Here is a 23,325-nt window from a genome sequence, read left to right as displayed (position 1 = left end):
CATATATGTATTTATGTATATGTTTATCTTTTAGGCCTAGCTTCCACATATGAGGGAAAACATATGACCCAGTCCTTCTGAGCCTGGCTTGCTTTGCTTAACATCATGATCTTGACTTCCATCCATTTATCTGCAAATGACATAATTTCATTCTTCTTTATGGATGAATAATATTCCATTGTATACTACAACACATTTTCTTAATCCACTCATCAGTTGTAGCTATTGTGAATAGCGCTGAAATAAACACAGGTGTGCAGCTGACTCTATTGTATCCTGGCTTACATTCCTTGGGGAAGATGATTGGGTATCTTCTTAGGGAACCATGGGAGTGCACCAGAGAACCATGGGAGTGCACCAGAGACTAAGCCATCCTTAAGTGAGAAGAGAGCCAGGGAGGCTTCCCAGGGGAGGTGATCTAATAGGCACCAGATTCAAAGAAGCAAATTGAGACATGTTTTCTACAGTCCAAAAGTTTGCAATTAAGTTGCTATTTTGGTGTTCAGAAAATGCCTAAATATCACCAGGTGCTATGTTAGTTAGTAACTTATGTGTCAGACTGTCATTTATTTTCTTGGCTATAACATTATCACTTTTTCAAACTAGTCTGGATTCTGGTCTTGCAATTAAAAAAAATTCTTGGGAGTCTAGAAAGGAAATGGTCCTGAATCTGAAGATTGGTATGAAACCTGGTGAGTGAGGAGTCCCCTTGACTTTCCCTGCTCTTTTCTGTGTTTTCCAGTAGAAACTCCTGGACTGGACTAGGTGCTGGGTATAATGAAGAAACAATGGGGAATTTGGAGATTTCGAAGATGAATGCTGTAATATTGGTACCTCTATGGACCATGAGCTCCTGTGGTTTAGCACAAGGACAGAAAGGAAGATATGTTTGGGGGCTATGGTGCACTGGGGAACACACATCTTACTGAAAAAACAGAGAACCTGGGGTCACTATGTTGCTATTCCCTTTTTCTCCTTACCCATCTTAGCTCTGCCCCTTGGTTCTTAGTTGTGTTACTACTTTGCTTCTTAAAAGCACAAAGCTATCTAGAAAAAATATACATAATTCATATTTTGAAAGGAGCAGGATAAATGAGTTCTGCTCATTAAGATGTCTTTATAATTAGGACATCCTCTGAGAATTAAAATTGTTAGATTTTATTCCTTGTTTCCCCTCTGAAATTGATCTTCTCTGAATCACTTTCCTTATCATTTTAATAGGATAAGAAAAGGTTCCAAATGCTAACTAGGCCTTTTGAGAATCTGTTCTTTGTGACAGGTTAGTAGTGGACTCCTTTGTATGGAAGGACCTAAAGCCCATCTCAATGGCACTTAAACTTAGAACTCAATGGGCAGCAATTAGGAGAGATTTAAAGTGTACCCAGGAGGCTCAAAAAGTGGGGCAGGGGGGAGAAATGAACCAAGCCTTGTATGCACATATGAATAATAAAAGAAAAATGAAAAAAAAAAAAAGGATTGTTCACAGACAGAAAAGTCCAGATCATAGTTCCCATGATACTCAGACATAACAGAACATGTTGCTAAGAGCATATTTAGTTTTTAAGACTGAAATCATTGAACCGTTTTTGAACCATAAAATTTATTTACAGTACTGAATAAAAGGCTAGAAATATAATATTCATAAAAAAAAAAAAGTAAATATTTCTCTGGACAGATGTTATAGCTGAATTAACTGGGTGTTTGTGCAACTGCAATGACTCGGAGAGATAACAGTCTTTATTGCCTGTGGATATAGGCCTGTGATTTCAAAACACAAGTGGTGTTAAACGTTCCCAGCAGAGGCTCAGGCAGTCTTCTAAGCAAACCATTGCTGCTGCCAGGTTATAATCATGCTGCCTTCGGTTATTTGTCCAATTCTAAGTAATGAGGTTCCCATCACCCTCCATTTGAGGAGTGTTTATCTTGCAAGAACTTAGGTCAAATTGAACTTAAATTTCATTTGGTTGTGTTTTCTGCTAAGAACCATTCTGAGAGGAGTGAAACATGAGATTTATTTCTCTCATATTACACCAGGTTTAAAGGTTTTGCCAGGGGAAAAAAAATGGTCACTCTTTTTAGGCTGGTTGGGTAATATTGGGTGATTATTCCAGCCTCTCTCCTGAACAGGTAAGGAAGTTGTAAAGAGGATGCCTCTGCCTGGATGCTCCAATCTTGTCTGTTTCTTATCCTTTTGTGAGATCCCTCCCAACATATCAAAAACAGAGAGGGGACAGTGAGTGCAGGTAGAGCTCATGGGGTCCAGAAAAATTGGCAGTGGATGCCTGAAAAGCAGTTAGTGGCAAGTTCTTCTTCCGATGACTTTGTTTCCTTAGCTGCAGCAAAATACACTTAACCAAGAAAAGATTATCCTGGATAAGAACTGGTTTAGTTTTGACCCAACTGAGGCTAGATGAGGCAGGTATTCACAGGTGTGCCTCACCTGAAATGCTTCAGCCTTCATGTGACATGCTGTATATAGGTCATTATAATTTACATTTCCAATAAACACATAAGATTGGTATTATTCCTAACTTAACAGATAAAGACAGAAAGCTTCCCAATGCCACATGGAAAGCAAATTGCAAAGCTGGAGCTAGAATCCAGTCTGTTTTATTCTGCACATCTCAAATATGGCTGAGATTTATTTGGTTGCCACAAAGGCATTACACACTCTGTGACGTAAAATGGTAGGCATGACAGCCAAGGGATCAACCTGAACAATTCCTGAAGGAGGTCCTTACTTGACACCCTGTCCAGAAGCATTTAATTATTATACAATTTTTGTTCCATAAATGAGATTAAACTGAAACTAGGTTTTTCTTTTTTTCAATACTGAGATTTGAACTCAGGGTCTTCACTTTAAGCCACTCCACCAGCCCAATTTTTGTGATGGGTTTTTTCAAGATAGGGTCTCAAGAACTATTTGCCTGGGCTGGCTTCAAACTCTATCCTCCTCATCTTTGCCTCCATAGTAGCTAGGATTACAGGCATGAGCCACTGGTGCCCGGTTGAAACTAGGTTGTAAAATAGGAATGACTGAGAAGAAGTAGATCTTAGTCAAAGTGGGACTATTCGATTATTGAATGACCGAGGAGTTTATTATTGCACTTTGTTTTTGTGGTGTATCAACCCCAGGGCCTTGCACATACTAGGAGAGCTTCTACTGAGTTACATTCCCACCCCTTGTTTTTCTGAGAGTGGATCTCCCTATATAGCTCAGGATGGCCTTGAACTCTCTGTGTCGTGCAAGCTGGTCCAGAACTCCAGAACCACCTGCTCTGCCTCCTGAGTACTGGGATTACAGGTATGCACCACACCACCACACTGCATAGCCTTTTAATTCACATCTCTCTATTGACAGCTGAACTAGGAAACTTGAATTGCTGTTTTACATTTGCTGAAAGTAATGCATTTTGTTTGAGACAGAACTGTTCCTCCATTCTCTCAACTTGTGTTTATTAAAGGACCCTTTAATAAACACAAGGGTACTAGCACCCTATAAAGGAGAATTAGGGCTAAATGTCCTAAATATCAGGTTGGACTTTAATAAGCTACTGAAGACATAGCAGTAGGGATTTCATGAGCATTTGTCATCATTGTATTTTCCCCCTTACAGGTGCAGAAACTTAGTCAGAGTGGTTATTTGACTTGCAAAAGATTATAGCATCTTAGAGCAGAAATTTGGATGTATAGCCTTATCCTCTGAACTCTGGAGCCTCTTCATCATTTCCCACTAAGATCTTTCTTACCAAAAGACCCAAATAGACAGCTGGAAACAGATCCAGGGGCTTGCCACAGAATCGTGAAACGGTACATTTGTGTTAGGTGTTTAGCCTGAGGGAGAGTTGGCATTCCAGATTCTGGACTCATGAAGCCAAAGAATAAACTTCATGGACCACAAAGGGTGAGTGTCGAGATAGAAATTTTTATTAAGCAAAGGATAAAGCTTCCATGGAAAGGGAGGAGAACCAAGTCGGTTGCCAGTGGCTCCAAGATGTCTAGAGGTTTTTATTCACTAGAGTAAGGTGTGACTTAAAATTTCATACGCTGACTAAGCATTGAACTGATGAAGGTTTACCGGTTCTTTTTGTGGCCAAGTCCTGAGTGAACAATGGGGTTAAAAGAAGGTTGGTTCTCAAATTGTGGGGCTAGTTCTCCTCCAGCCCCTTGCCTCCCTTTCTGTGTTTGTCAGCCGTAGGTCATCCTGTTTTGCTGCCCCTGGTGAAACAGGTATGAAAAACATTGTGACTAACTTTCTCTCTTTGTTTTATCATATGACTCTCAGTTACTTGTTGGGTCCTTCCCCTACCTGCCTGGTGAGTTCCTGACTCCTAATCTCTCAGTAGCCTGTTAATTCCAGTAGAAGAATACATACACAGACACAAGAGGGATCTGGATGGGATGCTGCCCATGGGAGCGGAGAGCGCTCTGCTGATCTCATTTGTAGGAGACTAAAATGAACTCTGATATGTGAATCCAGTCCATGGACCCAAATGAAATTAGATCTTTTAACCTTCACACTGACCTCTTTGGTATGATGATAGAATTTATATCCATCTTCCTAGAATTTCCCGCCTGTGGGGTGCTGACCATGAGACATTGCTATGGGACCAAATAGTGGCTTTTCCTCATAGTTAGCCCTGTAAGGCCCCTGGGGCTTTGAAAGAGAAAAGAGAGGTCTAAGGTTTTGCTGATTATATTTCAAGCTCTCAATTTTCAAATTAATACTTTGATTGCTTGATGTTTGTATCTGGGTCTTGTAGTTGTGTGAAAATATAAAAGTTCAATATACTTAATGACCACACAGGGAAAAAGAAGGACCACACTGAGTACTTGTTGCATTGCAAAAGAGCTTTTCCACATCCCATCTCACTTCATGCTCACTGGAGCCCCGGGAGATAGATAGGAGCATTCTTGTTGTGGGGGTTAGAAATCAGAAAATCAAAGATGTTGAGCCATTTGCTGAAGGTCATTTTTCTGGGAAGTGTGCAGACTTGGAACTGAGCTCAGACCTTTCTGACTCCCATTTGTGTCAGATTTACTCTCTGATAGATAACATCCAGAAAATTTGTGGCAGTCAAAAACCAATAGTTAATATGTTAAATTCAAATGAGACAAAAAGCGCGCAAACTACTTCACTGTAAGGACAGAGTACTTAGTGATTTTATCAGTGGTTTTCGTGTAGGCATTCATTTATTTTCTTCAACAGCCACACATCAAGGCCTGCTGTGTGCCACAGTACTGCTAAGTGCCGGGGACATAAGTAAGACAGAATGAACACCTGCTTGTTTTTGTTTTTGGTGTTGGGTCTTGCACATGGTAGACCAAGCTTTCTACCACTGATCTACACCCCAAGTCAACACCTGCTTTTTATGGCTTACATTTTAGAGAAAGAGAAACAATAAAAAATAGACAAATATACAAATAGGATGGTTTCATCCAGATAGGGTCAGAAGAAAATAAAACAAGGGGCAGGAGGACTATAGTCAGTGTCACGAGGGAAGGGAAGGTGACACTTGAACTGAAGTCTGTTTAATAAAGAACTAGCCATGCAGACATCTAGGTGGAGGATCAGGGAAGGTCAATAGGCTTAAGGAAGGAATAATGTTTATGTGGTAAAGAAACAGTAAGAATTTCAGAGTAGTTGTGGCCTAGTGATAAGTTATCAATACTTTGGTGAATTGATTGGAATGTATTTTGGTTATAAAGACTGCTTTTAAAAGACAGTGTTCAGCTAATTATTAGAAAGCTAACGAAGGACGATCAAGGGAGAAACCCTGAGAAAAGCAGCAAAAATCCAGATGGTGAAGGTCTTGGCAGAGCTCCTAAGAGAAGCATCACATTTCAATCCCTTTAGGATCTCCTTCAGTTAATGGGGGGGCCTCATAGGACATTTAATTGGGTTGATCCAGCAGTTCAAAGCCTTGAAACAAAAACACTGTCCACACAGCAAATTTGCAGTATTAGAGCAAAGAGGAGGATGGGACTCCAAACCCACTGAGAACCAAAAAATCCAGTACAGACTCTTACTTGAAGATGCCTTCATAAAACATGAGTAGATGCAAAAATAGAACAGGAAGGAACCAAGAGCATGAAAAACACATCTGCATGCATTTTCAAATAGTTTGGTTAATTGATGGAGTAATTTTACAGAAACAGTGGAAGACAAAATTTAAAGGAAAGAAAGTCTTGTGTCCTCATGGTTAAGAATAAGGACTCTAGAGTCAGAGAACGTGAGTGAGTTTCAAAGCTCTGACAGTTTTACTAATTGCAAAACCTAGCAAGTTATGTGATCTTGTTAGGGCTTGATGAAGAGGGCTCCCTCTTCTGTAAAATGAGGATTGTAAGTAATAATTAAATAATAATGTTTAGCAATCTAGTAATAGTAGTTAGAAATAGCTTAAAGATTAAATGAAACTTTGCATGTACATAGGGAATAATCAGAAAATGTCATTAGTGTCAACTATGTTAGGAAGAAGCAGTGGAGAGTTTTAGTGTGGGTCTGTGAGAAAAGACAAAAAGAAGTCACAAAGCAGCTTTGGGTGATTTTGAGCAGGGGCCTTTACCTATTTGGAGCTTATCATTGTGCAAATGAATCTGACAGCTTGCCGCTCCTCTTGGGGTCTTACTTCCCTCATCTGCAAACCCAAATGGATGCCAGGGAAGGGAGTGAAGGCTTTCACATGGGCCTAGCCTTGAAAATTTCCCGCTCGGTAAGTTAGTCACCCCACATTCAGTTGTGCTCTGAAACTAGGGTAACCAACTATCCCAGTTCATCTAAGACTGGAATATTTCTAGGAATGAGGAAGTAAAACTTTCAATGAAAAGTCAGGACAGGTTTGGGCAGTTGTGATGGCCACCGATGGTCACCTATGGATCTTCCTCTGAGTGAAGGACGAGTGACCAAAGGAGCTCTGCTAAAGTGCTGTCTGACTGGCATTCTTCCACATCTCCATCTGCTGTTTTGTCGGTCTGGTACTTGCTTCTCGTGTGGTTTTGATCCCTTTATTCTGAGCCTGACAGAGAGGGGATACTTCCTATTATCACCTACAATGCTGTTCCTTGGTGTGTAAGAACACGTCCATTGAAAATTCATAGAGCCCCTTGCAGAGATGACTTAGTTACATGCCTATTCCCAATAATAAATAAAACTAAATCCTAAAGTTTCTCCTAAAATCTCTTGGGCCAACTTGGGACAGTGTTGAGGATACTTTTTACCTCTGTGCTTTTCCCCCATCAGACTGTAGCAAAAGTGTTTCTCTTCTTTGTCTACCTGGCAAACTTCTAGTCACTCCAACTTGAGAGACCCCTGCTTGGGAAGCCTTCCCTTGCATTCCCACGTGTTGTTAAAAGACAGCCCCTCCATGCCCCTCTGTTGTCTTTTTGCATAATCCTACTGGAGCACTTAATCACATAGTTCTAATTATTTATTCACTCACATTCCCCATTACTATCAGCATTTTTTGAAGGCCAAGTACCCTGTTACTAAGTCAACATCAGGACTTAACTTGGATTACAGACTCAAAGACAAACCTACTCCCTCCCCCTTACCCCCCCAAAAAAACTCAGAGTCCAAAATGACTGGAGAATGTCCCTCACTCTGTCCTGTCTACTGATTTGGTTTGCCAGTGTAATAACTTCTAACAACTTTCTTTTCCATGGTAAAAATGAAACCCGTTAATAAAACTTCAAACCTTAGTCAAACTGGGTTGAGCTCCAGGTCTTTCTAGTGCTAGTTTGTTAATGTGACTCAAAAGAATTAAAATTGCAGCAAAATTAAATAATCTTATTGAGTAGATGCTAAACCAGGCACCAGATGATAACATGTAGCATCAATGTGTACAAGTGCTAATTATCCACCAATTACAGCTACGGTAGCATTGAGCTCATTTTCATTGAGAAATGAAATGACTGATGCAGTGTCATAAATGGTTTAAGAATCCACTCTCAAGTTCTATGTGTAGCCATTTGTTCAGAAGATACTGAATTTTTCAGAGTAGGAACAAAGAAGATGAAGACTTCAAAATTTGGGTAGCACTATCACTAGGCTAGATGGTTTTTAAATTGCATAACTACCCATTGTAACATCTTAGTCCCAAAGGAAACCTGTGACACTGTTGAAAATGCAAATAGACTTCTGACCGCTTTGCTGGACTGCTTGGGATGAACTGTAGGTTGGTCTTGGAATGAGAAGTGAAGGAGTAGGAAGGAGAGACAGAAGAACCTGAACTTGTGTGCCCAGCTGGCCCATCATCAGCTGTGGTGGCCCTTAACTTTTAAGTTTACCAGAGTGTGTGACCCAGTTTTGTTTGGCCACCAGTGTTCCCATCCCTGAATTATGAGTAAATCCTTCTACCAAGGGAGCAAGTAAAGGCGAGCCAAGCAAATCATTACCGTCCATGAACTAAGCGCACAGAATTACAGTCAGGCAGAAGTAATTCTTATTAATGTAATACTCAATAAGCACTATGTATTCATGTTGAGTTTTTTGATAAAAATCGAATAAACAAGATTGAAAGATAGATGCTGTGAGTCTTCAGGGCTGCCCACCTCTCCCTGCCTCCAATCCCAACCCCAACACACAGAGCCAGAACTTGCTGCTCTCTGGTTCTTCCCCAGCATTTCTCACTCTTTCAGTGACTCGATAATTATTTATAGTTCTTTTTTTTCTGAACAAGCAACTAAAACACCACCTAACTCACTCTTTAAATAAGACATGGCTGGCGTTCCCCTTAGCACACCCCTTGCTAGACCCTTAGTGGCATTTTAAATGGGAGAATTAAATCACTGGCCTCCAGCCAGGAGTGTGAACTTACAAGGTCCCTTTACTCATTTTCCACTGTGATAATCATCCTGGAGGACTTTTGTAGACTTGGAGAGTTCAGAGATTGGCTATTTTTGTAATCTCTTCCTTTCTGTGTTTAACACCGCACTATTTAATAATTTGGGGAAAATTAAATATGGAGTGAGCCCTCTCTGATAGGCTACCAATTCCTACTTACATGTGACAGATTTTTGGATAAATTATGTAATTTAGTTAAATAAAAAGTGAAGGCAAAAGAGAAATAAAATAATGCTAAATAGTCAAGAAAAACTCATTAGTGTTGCCAATCTGCCATTTCCCCCCCATTAACCTCAACCACACAGACTGTAGATTCTGACATATGATACAAAAAACATGGCTTTTTATGAACCTGTAACATTTTATGCTAAAAACCCAAAATAATAATTATCACAGCACATAATTTCATTTTGAATTTATTTGCAAGTTTTATCCAAAAAGCGTGAAGTTTTTAAAGAGCCATACCAAAAATGCTGAGTGAGTATTCTCACACATATGGACCTTTACACACTTTGACTGGTGATACTGACATGTGGTACACACCTATACATTTACATACACATTTATCTTATAGCATCTGCTTGATAACTATACAATATCACCAGTTGTTTAACTGTATGCTGCTATTACAGTTTTATAAACACTTATTGTGCACTCTTCATGTGCCAGGCCCTGTGCTAAGCACGAAAGACAGCAACATTAGCTTAACTTCTTAAAAGATGTTCCTTCAGTGAACACTAAGTGAATAGAAATACAATTGCCCTGGAAAGGCCACAGTCTATTTCAAAACCAAATATACAAAGTTATAATGGAATTTTAAAAAGTTTCTCTGTAAAAGAGCAGGCAATGCAACTCCTCCTCCCTGGATTAATATGATATTTTTGCCAAGGAGTTACAAATAACTCTCACTCCTCTTTTATTTTCCCTTCCTATTACATGGGGAGAATTTCATGTGTTAGCCCTAGTAAGAAAGAGGTTATTTGCTCCCCGTAAAAGTATTGCTGTGTTTGGAGGAAAAGACAGAAGAACACAGCATTTTAAGACTTGCTCTGTGTTTAAATCTCTGTGTTGATAAACAATGAAGTACACATTTCGTATTCTTATGAGACGTGGTAGTTCTTCCCAAATAAGGGGACAGGAAAATGCCATTAATGCAGACTCTTGTTGAGTAGGATCTTATAGCAATTGAAAATGTGGATTCCAGAATAGTTCAGGAAAAGCACCATTACTGCTTTCAAACAAACACATAAGGTTAATGCTACTATGAAGATAGTTCCAAGCAAAAGGCCTGCGTGGACAGACCCAACCGAATAGTTACATGGGCTATTTGCAATTAGATCATCAAAATGGTAGTTGTTAAAACTGAAGTGCTTTGCAAATGGTTTGTCTTGAGTACATTAAATATTCCCCTGAGACCTTTCTGACCTATTAATTTACCTAGGTGGTACAAACGTAAACTTCAATCAGCCATGGAATGATCACAAAGTCTCAGACAGGTGGCATGAAAACAAATAATGAGGGTTTACAGTGTATGTATAAATTTAAGACAAAGGAAAGGTTCAAATTTTGTGAAAATTAACTGGAAATGTGTGGTATTAAAAACAGTGTTAACAATCTTCTTATAACATTCAAACTTCCTTTAAAAAGTGACATTTTCAACAGATTTTTTGAACTTAATTTCAAAACATCACTCCTATTTGAAGGTCGTGTATAAATTATGGAGTAAAAATGATCTTAAAGAATTGCATGCCCACAAAGCACACATGCATTTTTCAAGACTTTGCAAAATCTATGTATAATTTGCACTTTACATATCCTCCTGATTTTATCTGTCACATTAAAACAGACGTAGAAACAAATTATTTGCAGTGAAATTACTTCTGAGGAGAATGCAGTGGTTGTTTTCACACCTCTGGAGTGTGGCAGGAGTTTAAAAATATTCTAGTGTTCATTTGAACAAACAAAAACAAACTTCAGCTTTTAGCTGCTTTGGTTATTAGAGCGACCAATCTAAGACAATAAGGTTTTTCTTTTAAATGCAATTAGAAATAGTACTCCAGTGCTCTTAGAGGTTTTTTTTTAAACAAAAATAAAATATAATGCAGTTTTTTATAGATTCTAGTTCTGCTTTTTAAACACCTTTGGCTGGATTGCAGAGCTCCATGCTAAGCTCTTCATTGGTCCTGTTTCTAACCAAGCCTATGAGGAACTGAGTGCTCTCTCCACGCCAGACTCAGCACGTGAGATCAGGAAGGGATGCAACAACTGAAAAGCAGTGGAGTGAGGATTTAAACTCATGTTTACCTTTTTCATTAAGCTTCTATCCTCTTAATCTCAGGTGAAGATTTGAAATTTTAACCTTTCCCAATATCTCTATCGGTTCACCAATAAAGGTTCAGTATAAACTGAACGTCCTCCCTACCTTTTCCAGTTGCTTAATTCAGCACTAACCTTCCTTCACTGGGACACTCAGAGGTGTCTAGAGTATGAATTGACCCCCCTTGTGCTGCAGCTTGAGGACCTGTCCACCTCCCTCACAGGACATCAGTCTCATGAAGGCAAGATGGGGCCTCAGTGGTGGATGTATTTCCTCTTTACAATTCCCGGATTTCAACTATGCTTTTGTGGGGACAAGGGAGCATCACCAAAGAGGAGGCATTTTGTCTCTGCTAGGAGGATCCTGGGGAGTAGATGGAATAAGGTCCGGTGAATGCTGCAGGCATTATAAAAAGTACACTAGAATGAAGACATGAAACCGTAGCCAAGACAAACCAGAGTAATGAGGAAAGACAGGAAGCGTGTGTCAGAGCCAGAGTCACCCAAATCATTGGGTGTATTTTTTTGATTCCCTGGGTGATTCCAATACACAGCCACATGTGAAAGCCAACGGTGATCTAGAGCCAGACTTGGGAAACTTTCATGTGCACACAAGTCTCCTGAGTCTCAGAAGAACCTGCAACTCTGTGTTCAACCCAGCCCCGGTAAACTCACGTTGGTGATCCATGCCACACTCGAGCAGCAATGTTATAAACTACCCTCTCAGTGAAGCTTAGCAGCACATGGCTGACAGATTTCCTGCCAACATGTCTTAGAAGAAGTCACTTAAGCTATGAGCCTCAGTTTCCTTACCTGTCAGATGGCAGGACGAGGAGTAGACATGTTACAGTTTTTGTTGCCCAAACATTTAGAAACAAGTCTATTCTCAATGTGGGAAGGAAACAAGATTAGGTCATTGAACCATATGACACTTCTGGCTCTCTTCTGGAGGCTGATAATAAGAGTAATATTATTTGAACATTCAGTATGTGCCAGGAACCAAGGTAAGCATTTTAAATTGGTTACCTAATTTAATAGGCTTCCTTTTTACAGATGAGGAAGCAGAACTTAGAGATGCTATGTAACTTCTGAAGAACATGCAGGGAACCCAGTCATTCTGATGCCAGAGCCTGAGTACTGGTTAGTGTATCACAAACTGCACCATGATGCTTCCCAGACTAGGGGATGCCTAGGACCCATGTGGAATTTAGACTGCATTGTTAATTTGATCATCCAATATTTGGAATTATGCAAAATATTCTTGGCAGAAAGATAAAGGGTAAGCAGGGTGCCATATTGCACATCTGAGTGCACACACTAGAAGCATGTCAATAACACTTAAAGATGGCATGGTTTATACAATACCCTTAATATTGGTTCACCACCTGCAGCTTAATTTCTCTGAAGAAAGCCAATATGGCATTCAAGGTTTAGTTAAATAGCCTAGAAACTTCTTCAGGTGTATAAATTCTTCCTCACCTAGGCCCAATCAGAAAGCAGAGCCTGAGGCTCTGTGTGATTAGGAGACTGGTGATGAGGAGAAAAATTGAGGGAAGAACGATGGGACTGGGAGGTATCCAGGCATCTGGGAAATGGGGCAGAGCTAAGTCTGTGTGTGTGTGTGTGTGTGTGTGTGTGTGCTTGTATGCATGTGTGGGTATGGACTTAGAACCACTGGGAAGAAAGTGTGTCAGGTTAGAGAACAGACGAGAACAAAAAGCATGATCTCTTTGGGATATTTTTTAGATATTATTACAGACTCTTTACCCTGAAAAGGACTTTCAGATATTCCTAGATGAGGAAAATATGTGATTGCCTGCAATCTCCTGACTCTTAGGCAGGTGACTTTGCCAACACCATACATCTTCTTCTCTTAGTGAAACAATGAAGAAGCTTCAACAGTATAGTTCCTGAGTTTGGACAATACAACAGTCATTTGTGACCTTGGATCCTTATTTAACTCCATTTCCTCCTATAAATGGAGTCAAACAACCCCTACTTCTCTGAAATTTCAAAATTAGAAGAAAAAATAAAATTGGAATGAAGATATGTACTAGGTTTGTTTTAAATAAGAAAACAACCAAGTAATGTGCCTACTTAGGCTGTACAGTGCCTGAATTGCTGCGGAAATACACAGGACCATGTATGGGAACTGTTTAGGACAGTACCTCGCAGGTAGTCTGTACTCAACTCTTGTTGGCTCCTACTATGTTCCTATTTTCCCACTTTTCTCCATATATATTGCGTAGAAATCAGGATGTGGGAGAACCATGGAATGGTCACCCAGCTCCACACAGCATAAAATTGAAATTCTTGAGGCTGGGGTGTAGCTCAGTGGTACAGCATGTGTCTAGCATGCATGAGGTCCTGGGTTCAATCCTTACCACTGAACTAAAAAATACAAACAAAAATTTTAAAAGATTAAAAGACTTTAATCCACAGTTTAGCCACCACCAAAAAGTGGGAAACATTAATTAAAATTATTCGAACAATGAAAGACAGCATTCAGATAGTTTTGATTCCCATGCATTGGAACCATTATGACCACTCTGTATAGAACAGCATTGAGAGATCTGCAACTCTGTCTACATCTCCCTCATTCAAATAACTTTGGCTTGATGCCTGTATGTGCTGTTCTGTGTTAAACAACCAAGAATACAAGATGAATAAGAGCTGCTCACCGTCCTTTTGCTTGTGTCCTATGAGGGAAGATGGACTCTTCAACAAATAATAGAGAAAAATGTTGTGTGCCTTAAGAGCAGTATTTATATATTCAGCAAATGTGGCAGGCACTGATCTAGGTCCTTGGACTGACATGGTAATCCACCCAAGGGCTCTGCTTTCTTGAATTGTGTTCTAGAGTGAGATCCAGACAGTAAACACGCAACCTGCTAGAGGAGAAAAGGGCTAAGAAGGCTTCATGGTGAAGGTAACACCTGTACCATCTTGAAGTGGGGTTATCGGATAGCTGAGTGCAGACATGGAGAACTGGTAGGCAGAGGAAATGGAATATGAAAAACACAGAACAGGCACTCACTGAAGGTCTAATGATCCCAGCGTATTTTTTAACACCAAGCCCATCTTCCAGCAGTCTTGAGAGTACGCTTAAACAGCTGGGAACTGCACTGCCTCACATAGAACTTGAAAGAAATGTAAATGTCATGGCCATAGATTACACAGCTGTGACCCAGGACACCCACAAGGGGAGACCAGAGAAAAGTTGTCATCCTCAAAAGTACCAATTCTCTGCCAGTAACTACTTACCACATTTTGAGTTCTCTTTTGAACACATTTTATGCTTGGGCTGTGTCTCAGAGAGAGGTTGTTGGATTCTTCTGTCTCTGCAACAAAAAAAATCAAAAGCAGCCATTTTTAAAGTAATTATATGGTTCCAACCATATGTCCCCTCCCCCCTTATTGAGTATCATTCACTTAGGACTGGTGAATTCTCCTCCTAAATTAGAGGTTTGCACAAGTAATTATATCAAATAATGTGTTTGTTTATATCTGCAAACCACATTCAAAAAGCTTGCTATGATTTATCTTTAAAATTCAATTTCATCATGTCAGGCCCCAATTTACCATGCCCAGTGGCTCACAGCTACATGTATGACATCCATGCCTCTCTCCTGCATAGATTACAGAATGGGGTTGTCTTCTACAGCATGGCCAGAGTGTTTGAGGGAGGAGGTTGCTCTATTGCCTCTGCTTCTCCAGTCTAAGGCCCACAAGCACTCAGTTACAATAACATTGTTTAAAATGAAGATAAAGCATTGGTGAACTTAACTAATTCCTTTGGACCATGAGGGATAACTCACTTCATTCCTGTCTGACTAAAAAATGGCAGTGCTACTGAGGTTCCATAGCTCATCCTAAGCATGTACTCTAGAAGGAAGAAAGCTTTTGCTCCTTCTTGGTTTGCTGGAACTGGCCAGATAACAAGATTTATTTTTCAATTCAATTAACTACCAATTGCAGCTTTAACCCAAAAAGTCCATTGTTTCTTTGTTCCCCATTCCCATAGAAAAATCCATCACTCTATTCATTCTAACCTTCTTCCTGCCTGATTCCTAAACTCATTCATTCATTCACCCATTCACATTTGCCTTTTACAAACATGAAGAACTGGTTAAAACCAAAGTGCCAAAGTTTATGATTTCCTAATGACTTTTGATGACTTTTTTATATATATAACTTACATAAAATATAATTCACCCATTTAAGTATACAGTTCAATAGTTTTCAGAATATTTACAGAATCATACAAGCAACATCACGATCTTATTTAAAAGATTTTCATCACCCCCAAAAACCCTTGTACCCATTAGCAGATGCTACCATCCCCACTCAACCTCATCTGTTTGCCTAATGGTTTCCCCTTTTCAATTGCCTGGGATTTTTTCCTTGCATTTTACTTATATCTGTGAAAATAAAGGAGACCAATGCCCTGAGAGCTGAGACCTGCAAGGCTTTCCTGAATCTTTCCTCCAGGAGTAGGAATGGCCTGGCTTCTCCCAGCAACCAGGAGTGTGTCCTTTCAGGCTTTTCTGGATGCTTGTCTCTTTCTCTGATACCTAATAAATATGTGATAAACACATCTTAGTGAAGCTAAGTGTACATTGTGAAAATATATGTGAATTTCCTAAATAATTGTCCTAAGAATAACGAGAGAAGAAGCTAGTCTCTTCCCTGTGCAGTCATATTCACCTGACCCCAAGTAGAAGGAGCAGTGATTGGTAGAGAGCTCAGGGAGCAGAGGACAAGGGTACATTTTGTGCTTGGAAGAACCAGGACATGATGCAGGATGGAGGTCCCTACTCTTTCACCCTTTTACAGCCTCTACATCATGTTACTCATTCCTATGGTGACTTTTAACACAGGAGTTCCCCTGAGGAGGTGATAAGGCTGGATGAAAGCCTCCCTTCAAGTGAGGAAACCCCTACTCCTCACTTGAAAAACACTGGTACAACTATACTGACTCTAATTCAATATGAACCCAAGAGCTGGGCTCCCTTTATTTTTCCTTTGTCATTCTCACTCTCCAATGCACTCACACAATACCTCCATCTCCCCCTTCCCACCGCCTGCCACCCACTCCCACGTGCATACACACTGAGCTCAATGGTATGATCCAGGTGTTAGAGCAGCTGTCTATTTCATTCTTGGTTGTGGTCGAACAGACAGAAAAATTAATGTCAATAGAATATTATAGTGAAATCCAAGAAAAGATAGTAGTATTGGACAGTGCCTCTCTGTCTTGGAATTAGGGGACCGTCTCAAACCTCATCTCAAAAGATTCTGATACAGGAAATCAGGGATGGAGTGGAGCAACAAGTCCCTGTTTCCAAACTTCCCTGGAGGATACTAATGGGCAGCTAGGCAGAGAAGACATCAACCCACTCACTTGAAGCCTACACTGGCAGTCTTTTCTCCCTGAGCTCTGCCAGAAGCTCATCTTTACATCCAGGGGCTCCACTCACACAGAGGAACTCTGGAAGTGGGTTTATGTAATTATTTTTTTGCTATATATTAATTGTACAAAGTGAGGGGTTTCAATGTGATATTTCCACACATGCCTGTGATGTACTTTGATCACATTCAGTCCTCTCTATTCCTGTTTCTTATCCCCTCTTTTGTACAGCCTTTTAAAAGGGGCTTTGTTATTTGCATACTACCCCTTCCTTGTGCCAAGATACACACACATCACAGTCCACACACAAAAATAATACTGTCCTAAAAACACATTCTAGGTGTGCTGCAAAAGTGAAGATTAGAACATAACAGCCAACATTTGATAATTTGGCCTTTTGGGGTTTCTCTCGTTTGTTTTAGGCAGAGAATCAGGTGGGCACCAGTGCTTTGGAATCAAAGGACAGGTCCTGTTAATCTGTATAGTGAAAAATTACAGACCTATGAGCAAAGAACTATAGTCGGGGCAAAGAACAACGATTAGGAGCAGACTGGCACTGCACTGCATCAGTGGACCCCAGCCCAGTCCTGTTAAAGACAGTCAGCAAAGGTGAACACCTGGGCTGAATTTGAAAGATCTGTGGGTGTGGCACGGCATGAAGAACATAATAGTGTATGGAATGTTTCAAACTCACTGAGGGTAAATTTTAAATGTTTTCACCACAAAAATAAGGATTTTAGGACATGGATATGTTGATTAATTTAACTTTCCCACATAGTATTTATTCATCAAAAATTGCTTTATACCATATATATGTAGTCACATTGCAAGAAAAAGTAAAAGAAAACCTAGAGGTGAAGCAGTTGTGGGGGGCCATATCTAGAATGAACTCATGGAAAGGCAGGTCATTTGTACAATGGAAACCCACACTTCCTTCCCACAGGAGCACAAGAGGTGGAGGGGACGGTGGCCTGTTTGTAAAGAGCCATGCTACCCTGAATGGGATATTATTGGAGAGGCCATCCATTCTACTGTGGCTTCTTCTTGGCTTACTCTAAAATCTGTGTTCCACCACTTCGCACAGAACAGAAGCTTGAGGTCAAGAGCTCCCTGGCAGACCTCAGAGAAATACCTTGTTGCTGTTCCACTGGCCTTGCCAGCTTTGGGAGGAAGCTTTTCATAGCTTTTACTCTGTTCTTTCCTTATTAATAAAAATGTGCCTGAAAACAACCCAACTCAGTATTTCCCTTCAGAGACATTGTGGAATTGAGAAATGAAAAACAAATTTGACCTCTTAATTGCCATTTAATAAGAGTCATGAAACTTGCAAAAGACCAATTGACTGGTTGGCCTTAAAGTTTTGATCTTCACATTCTCTGTTTTATCTTTATACTCAAAGAGTTGATTCACTTACGAGAAACCCTGCTGGAAGAAAAGGTAGAGAGCTCTTTTCCATGTGGAAATTAGTATGAAGATTAAAACACATAAAACGAAGTAAAAAAAATTGCAGCGTTAGATCTTTGGTGTGTAAGAGTTATTAAATTTGAAATAATTATGTGTACATATAGTTACAGAAATAACCTTCATGGTAAGTATAACAAAAATTATATATACATGCATATAAAAATTAAATACAAAAGTGCTATTTCATAGCCTGAATTTAATCAGTGTCAACAACCTATTAATTGTTCAAGAACTTTAAAATCTTTAATGAGGTTCCTACCATAGAATCTCAGTCATATGTAAATGAATCTTTGAACTGCCTCATTAGCAGGAAAACAATGGTCCTTTAGTGAGTTCCTACATCCCCAAAGATGACACTGCCAGCACCGACTGTGGTAAGCAGAACTGAAAACAGTGTTTTCAGGTTTTCTTTGTAAATTTTATTTTTCTTCAAGAATAACATGTGAGACCATTCTGGTTGTCAGGGGAATTGGAAAGTTTCTGTTCCCTGTCACTTTTGCTTTTCCTTCAACTAGATGTGTTTCCCACGCTCAGGAAGCTACTTGCCCCAGATATTTAAAAGTCAAATATTCTCATTTCTACACAGGTCTGATTACCACGACTTCAAGGAAACTGGATCGAGAGCAGCAGGCAGAGCATTTTCTGGAGGTAAGTGCACAGAGGGGTCTGTGTCCTTAAAACTAACTTTCACCAAGCTTCTTAACCCTTATCATAAAGGAGACAGATCATTTGAACAATGGGTTTCAGAATGGAGACAGCTCTGTTGGACTGCTTGGTTCAGAATTCAGAGTTTCTGGTGCGCTCCTGTCATTACACTCCTGTGAGGAAAGCAAGGCTTGTAAAGCAGCTTTACTTCTGCTACAGACCGACAGGTGTGGGTACTTCAGTCCCCTTTGTCCATAACCCAGAAGAACATTCCAGAGCAGAGCCCTGTGGGCCACAACCCCAGATGAGAAAGAGAAAGATCAATAGTGTCACAGCTAAAGCGAGGTGCATCATTTGTAAAGCACACTGCAACCCTCCCAGGGATGGGTGAGGAAGAGAAGGTTGAGTCACAGCTGAGATGACTGTGAAACCATAAACTGTACTCCTATAATTCATTAAGACAGGAACGGCAGCAATGTAAACTCTAAGAGCATTATTTCTGGAGAGAGGAAACAAATACTAGAAGGCAATGGGGTGAGAAAATAGACAGGAAGGAGCTTTGTGGAACATTTTTTCTGTACATTTCAAGTATCTTTATTGTGAATCTCAAGGTCTGGATAGTTTGTATGGCACAGTGACTTATGTGTGACAGTGTGACATGGAGCTGATGGCAATGCTCAGAACATAGGGCTTTGTGAACGGTCCAGAACATGTCTACACTCTAAAAATGATCTTTTTTCATACAGAAGATCCACAGACCTTTTAAATCTCATGGCAGGATCTCTCTGGTGTCCTCCTTTAAACCCGTTCACTTATAACAATGTTTTGCAAGAACACTGGACTTGGAGTCTACACACTTGGGTTTAGAACCACTGCCATAATTAGCTTGAAGGTTTGGGGTAATGCTATTGAATTGCCCAGACTCAGTTTCCCCTCCTGTGAAATGTGGCAATTAATTACTAATCCATAAACCTCAAAGCAGCACTATTAGGATCAAACCTTATATTTTATATCAAAGTATGTTTTGAAACTCGTGAAGTATTGCGCATAATAGAAGGCTATTATTATCACGCAGCATTGGGATAATTCTTTTAAAACATTGGTATCATCTAAGAAAGATAAAAGACTCCAGGCTGCCAGAAAATAATTACCATAATTCTTTTTCAAAATCCTATTAATGGGCTGTAGTACTCACCTGGTCCAGAATTTTAGTACATTTGCCAGAATAAGAGCACCTCATGTTATATGTATGTGCTTCGTTCCTTTCCAGAGCAGACACTTGCAGAGGCTGTGTTCTTGGATAGTTGAACTTATTGCCACCCAGCAGGAAGAAAGGGGAGAGTCTCATTAACTGGGGATCTGGCTGAGATTGCTTACTGTGTTGTCCTCAAAAGGTGGTGTCCTGGGGGAGGGGGTACACTGGGATTCTTGCAGAATGAAGCTATGCTAGGGAAAAGAGCAAGAGTGTTTTCTAGGCGTTTGAATTGACTTCCCCCAAAGAATCCTCAATGGTTTCACATTCTTTATAGACTTAAATAAATGCTGACTAACAGCCGGGTACCTTGGACTAACATAGTTCGGATCTAGAACATAGCTTCTCAGTACCTGATGCTCTGCATAAGGAGGCAGGGTAGCACGGGCAAACTTCATTCACAGTGCTGCTGCAAGATTGAAAGTACCTGGAAAACGTTCCATTCAGTATCCGGCACTAATGCTGCACAGAAAAGTGTAGTGGCAATTACCATTTTACTTATTATCATATGGTGACATAATACTAAACCCTGTCGAAAGGCAACCTCACCTCTACCCCCCAGGAAGGACAGGAACCCCAAGCAATGAAAAGCTCCTTCTGGGTAACACCCACGCACAGGAAATCAATGTGAGTCAATGCCCTGTATAGCTATCCTTATCTCAACCAGCAAAACCCCTTGTTCCTTCCTATTATTGCTTATACTCTCTCTACAACAAAATTAGAGATAAGGGCAAAATAGTTTCTGCTGGGTATTGAGGGGGGGAGCGGGAGGGGGTGGAGTGGGTGGTAAGGGAGGGGGTGGGGGCAGGGGGGAGAAATAAACCAAGCCTTGTATGCACATATGAATAATAAAAGAAAAATGAAAAAAAAAAAAAAAAAAAAAAGAAAAGCTCCTTCTGGAGCTCCAGGTAGCAACCACTGGGCTCAGCCAGCGTGCCAGGGACTGCCTTACGCACTGGGAGTACGTGGTGAGCAGAGGGAGGGGATGGCATGTTATAAATGAGTGGATGTTATACTGTTAAACTGACAGAGGCCCAGAATAGACAGGTGGGAGATGGCTCAAAAACCAGCACAGGGTTTTTCAAGCCCTCTGGAGGAGGTCCCCAGCAAGACAGCTGGAGTCCACAGCTGCTTACAGACTTGGAGTAGATATAGGGGAGGGGTCTGGAGGGAAAATTTTGCTAGGTGGGAAAATTTTTCTGGAGTGAAGTGAATGATTGCTAGGTGAAGGTAAGGAGATAAGTGGAAATTAGGTAGATCAGTTGCTCAGATCCAGACCCCCAGGCGAGGTGCCAGCCTGTCACTTCCTTGAGGCTAGAGGCTAGGCGTGGTCTTTCCAGAAGGTGGTGGGGTGTTTCCAGCAAGCTGCTTGCAAGGATGGGGGTCTGATCCTAACATGGCTTTCTTTTTGCTCATCTTAACAATAACATCAGAGAAAAGCTTTCTCAGGCCACTGAAAGAAGGTGCCGTGATATTCCTGAAAGTAGTAGGGTTAGGAGGGCCTGTTTGAGGAGGTGACATTTGGTGTCACAAGGCCCAAAATTCTACTCAAGAAACAGAACCAAGGCCAGTGTGTGAAAGAGTATCAAGGTGGAGCAAAGACTGAAGGTCAGGGATGATAGGAAATCACATTGGGAAAGCAAACAGAGGACTGAAGTAAGGATTCTGAATTTTTTCCTGAGTGCAATGGAAAGCATAAATGGGGGTGATAGGATGTGATTACCATTGTAATGGCAACATTGATCGGGGGCAGGGCACTAGGAACAGTAGGGAAGTTTCATAGAGATCCGGGTCACAATGATGGTGGTCTGGATGAGGGGAAGGCAGTAGGTTAAGAAGGAAGTTGTCTGATACGAATCCCATCCTGACTCCGAGGAGCAACAAGTTGGCTTTCTAAAGTTTTCAGTTGAGATTTTAAAGGCTGTTGGTCTATCATCTGAACAGTACCGATTTGCCTTCAAGCACACTCTGTTGCCTTAGCAGCTCCTCACTGCGCTCACATTTAGTAAGTCTCCGCTAATGGTGCGGGAATCTCAACTGAGATACGGACACTGAGGTGGTTTTGGGACACTGAGGCAGTTTAGCAGGAAGTAATGTGTTATTGTGCAGTCACAGACTCAGCCGACTCATGTACAAATGCTGAGCCCAAGAACAAAGGAGTCTTGCCTTATACACCCTTGCAAGCAGGTTACAGAAGCAAAAAGCAAAGCTCAACCCACTTGTGGCTGCATGTGACTTCATTGTCCATTTCATTTTTCCAGTGTTATGTGACTTCTTCATGTTTTAGTTTTTTAAGTTTTATTTCTCTGCTTTGCTATCCTCCCCCTGCCTCATTATCAGAACACAGCCTGTCTGTTTCTCTTCTGGTCCTCCTTCCTGCTACATCATTCCCCCTTTGATGCTCAGACCCACCTAGGGTCAAAGAACATCATCTTGATCTAGGAGTTTGTATTTTTATAACATCATTACATGCATGGCCATTTTTTTTTATAGTGGCCTCCATAATGGTCCTGATAGACCGCAGTATCAGGGGAACCAGGCAGGGTAACATCAGATATGTTCCTAGGATAAAACACATTGCCCCACTTTTCATGACAAATGTAGCCCTGTATTATTTTCTTTAATCTGGGACTTTTAGTATCATTTATCAGTAACCTCGCTAACCTGGGAGTATATGAGCTGATGTAACATCTGACCTGTTGGTGGGTGCATGATACAAAGTATGGCTGTGTGGAGGTCCTAACAGTGGCTCTCTTATACCACATAGTACATGGGGGAACCTTGCAAGGGCCAACCCAAAGGTAAGAGTCCAAGCATGTAGAGGAGAGCAGGGGTGCGGCCCATGTTTGAGCTTCCACCATATGTAGACTTGTCAACTTTTGGAGTGACTAGAGCAGGGTTGTTGTCCCATTGTTCATGGTCCCCTGTTGTCTGCTAAGGAAGGGTGCAGGTGTTCCAGAGGGTGATCTTGCATGGTGAGGCTGAGTCAGGGATACACTCCCACTTGAGAGAGGCTGGCTTTATTTGGCTATGATGGATCCAGGGAGCACTTTTTTGTTACTTTAACTGTAGTGGGGATAGACAGCAACAAAAGGGACCCTCTAATGGGGTTTTATTGGTTGGACTTTTTTTTTTTACCCAGACAGTGTCTTTTGTTTTTATTTTTTAACTAAGTAGAATTACCATGGCAACAATATATTATCAGTATATATGTCCAAGAAAACTCATCTTTTAAAAAAGTTAAAATCACTATCTTTAAGTATCAAAGGACATGTTTAGAGCCAGTAAAAATAGTCATTTTGTCATTAAGTAGAAGACCATATCTAAAAGTATGAGTTTGTGTCTAGAAGGGCTTTAATGTCAGGTAGCCACACATATATAAGAACCATTTTCTTA

At 40.6% G+C, this 23,325-nt stretch overlaps 1 protein-coding gene across 1 annotated transcript in view; it reads left to right on the top strand.

Annotated features, from left to right (window-relative positions):
• The first annotated feature begins 6,650 nt into the window (after nucleotides 1-6,650).
• Nucleotides 6,651-23,325, top strand: part of LOC141422661 (protocadherin Fat 3-like) — a 134,486-nt gene continuing 117,811 nt past the window's right edge. The window contains exons 1-3 of the mRNA XM_074072053.1: nucleotides 6,651-6,713; nucleotides 18,340-18,406; nucleotides 18,619-18,680. Of these exons, the coding sequence (XP_073928154.1) occupies nucleotides 6,651-6,713; nucleotides 18,340-18,406; nucleotides 18,619-18,680 (192 nt within the window). The remainder of the gene's footprint in view (nucleotides 6,714-18,339; nucleotides 18,407-18,618; nucleotides 18,681-23,325) is intronic.

This window comes from Castor canadensis, chromosome 1 (assembly GCF_047511655.1).
Source record: "Castor canadensis chromosome 1, mCasCan1.hap1v2, whole genome shotgun sequence".
Classification (NCBI taxonomy): Eukaryota; Metazoa; Chordata; class Mammalia; order Rodentia; family Castoridae; genus Castor; species Castor canadensis.
Note: the sequence above shows the minus strand (reverse complement) of the source record. Positions and strands in the feature narration are given on the sequence as shown.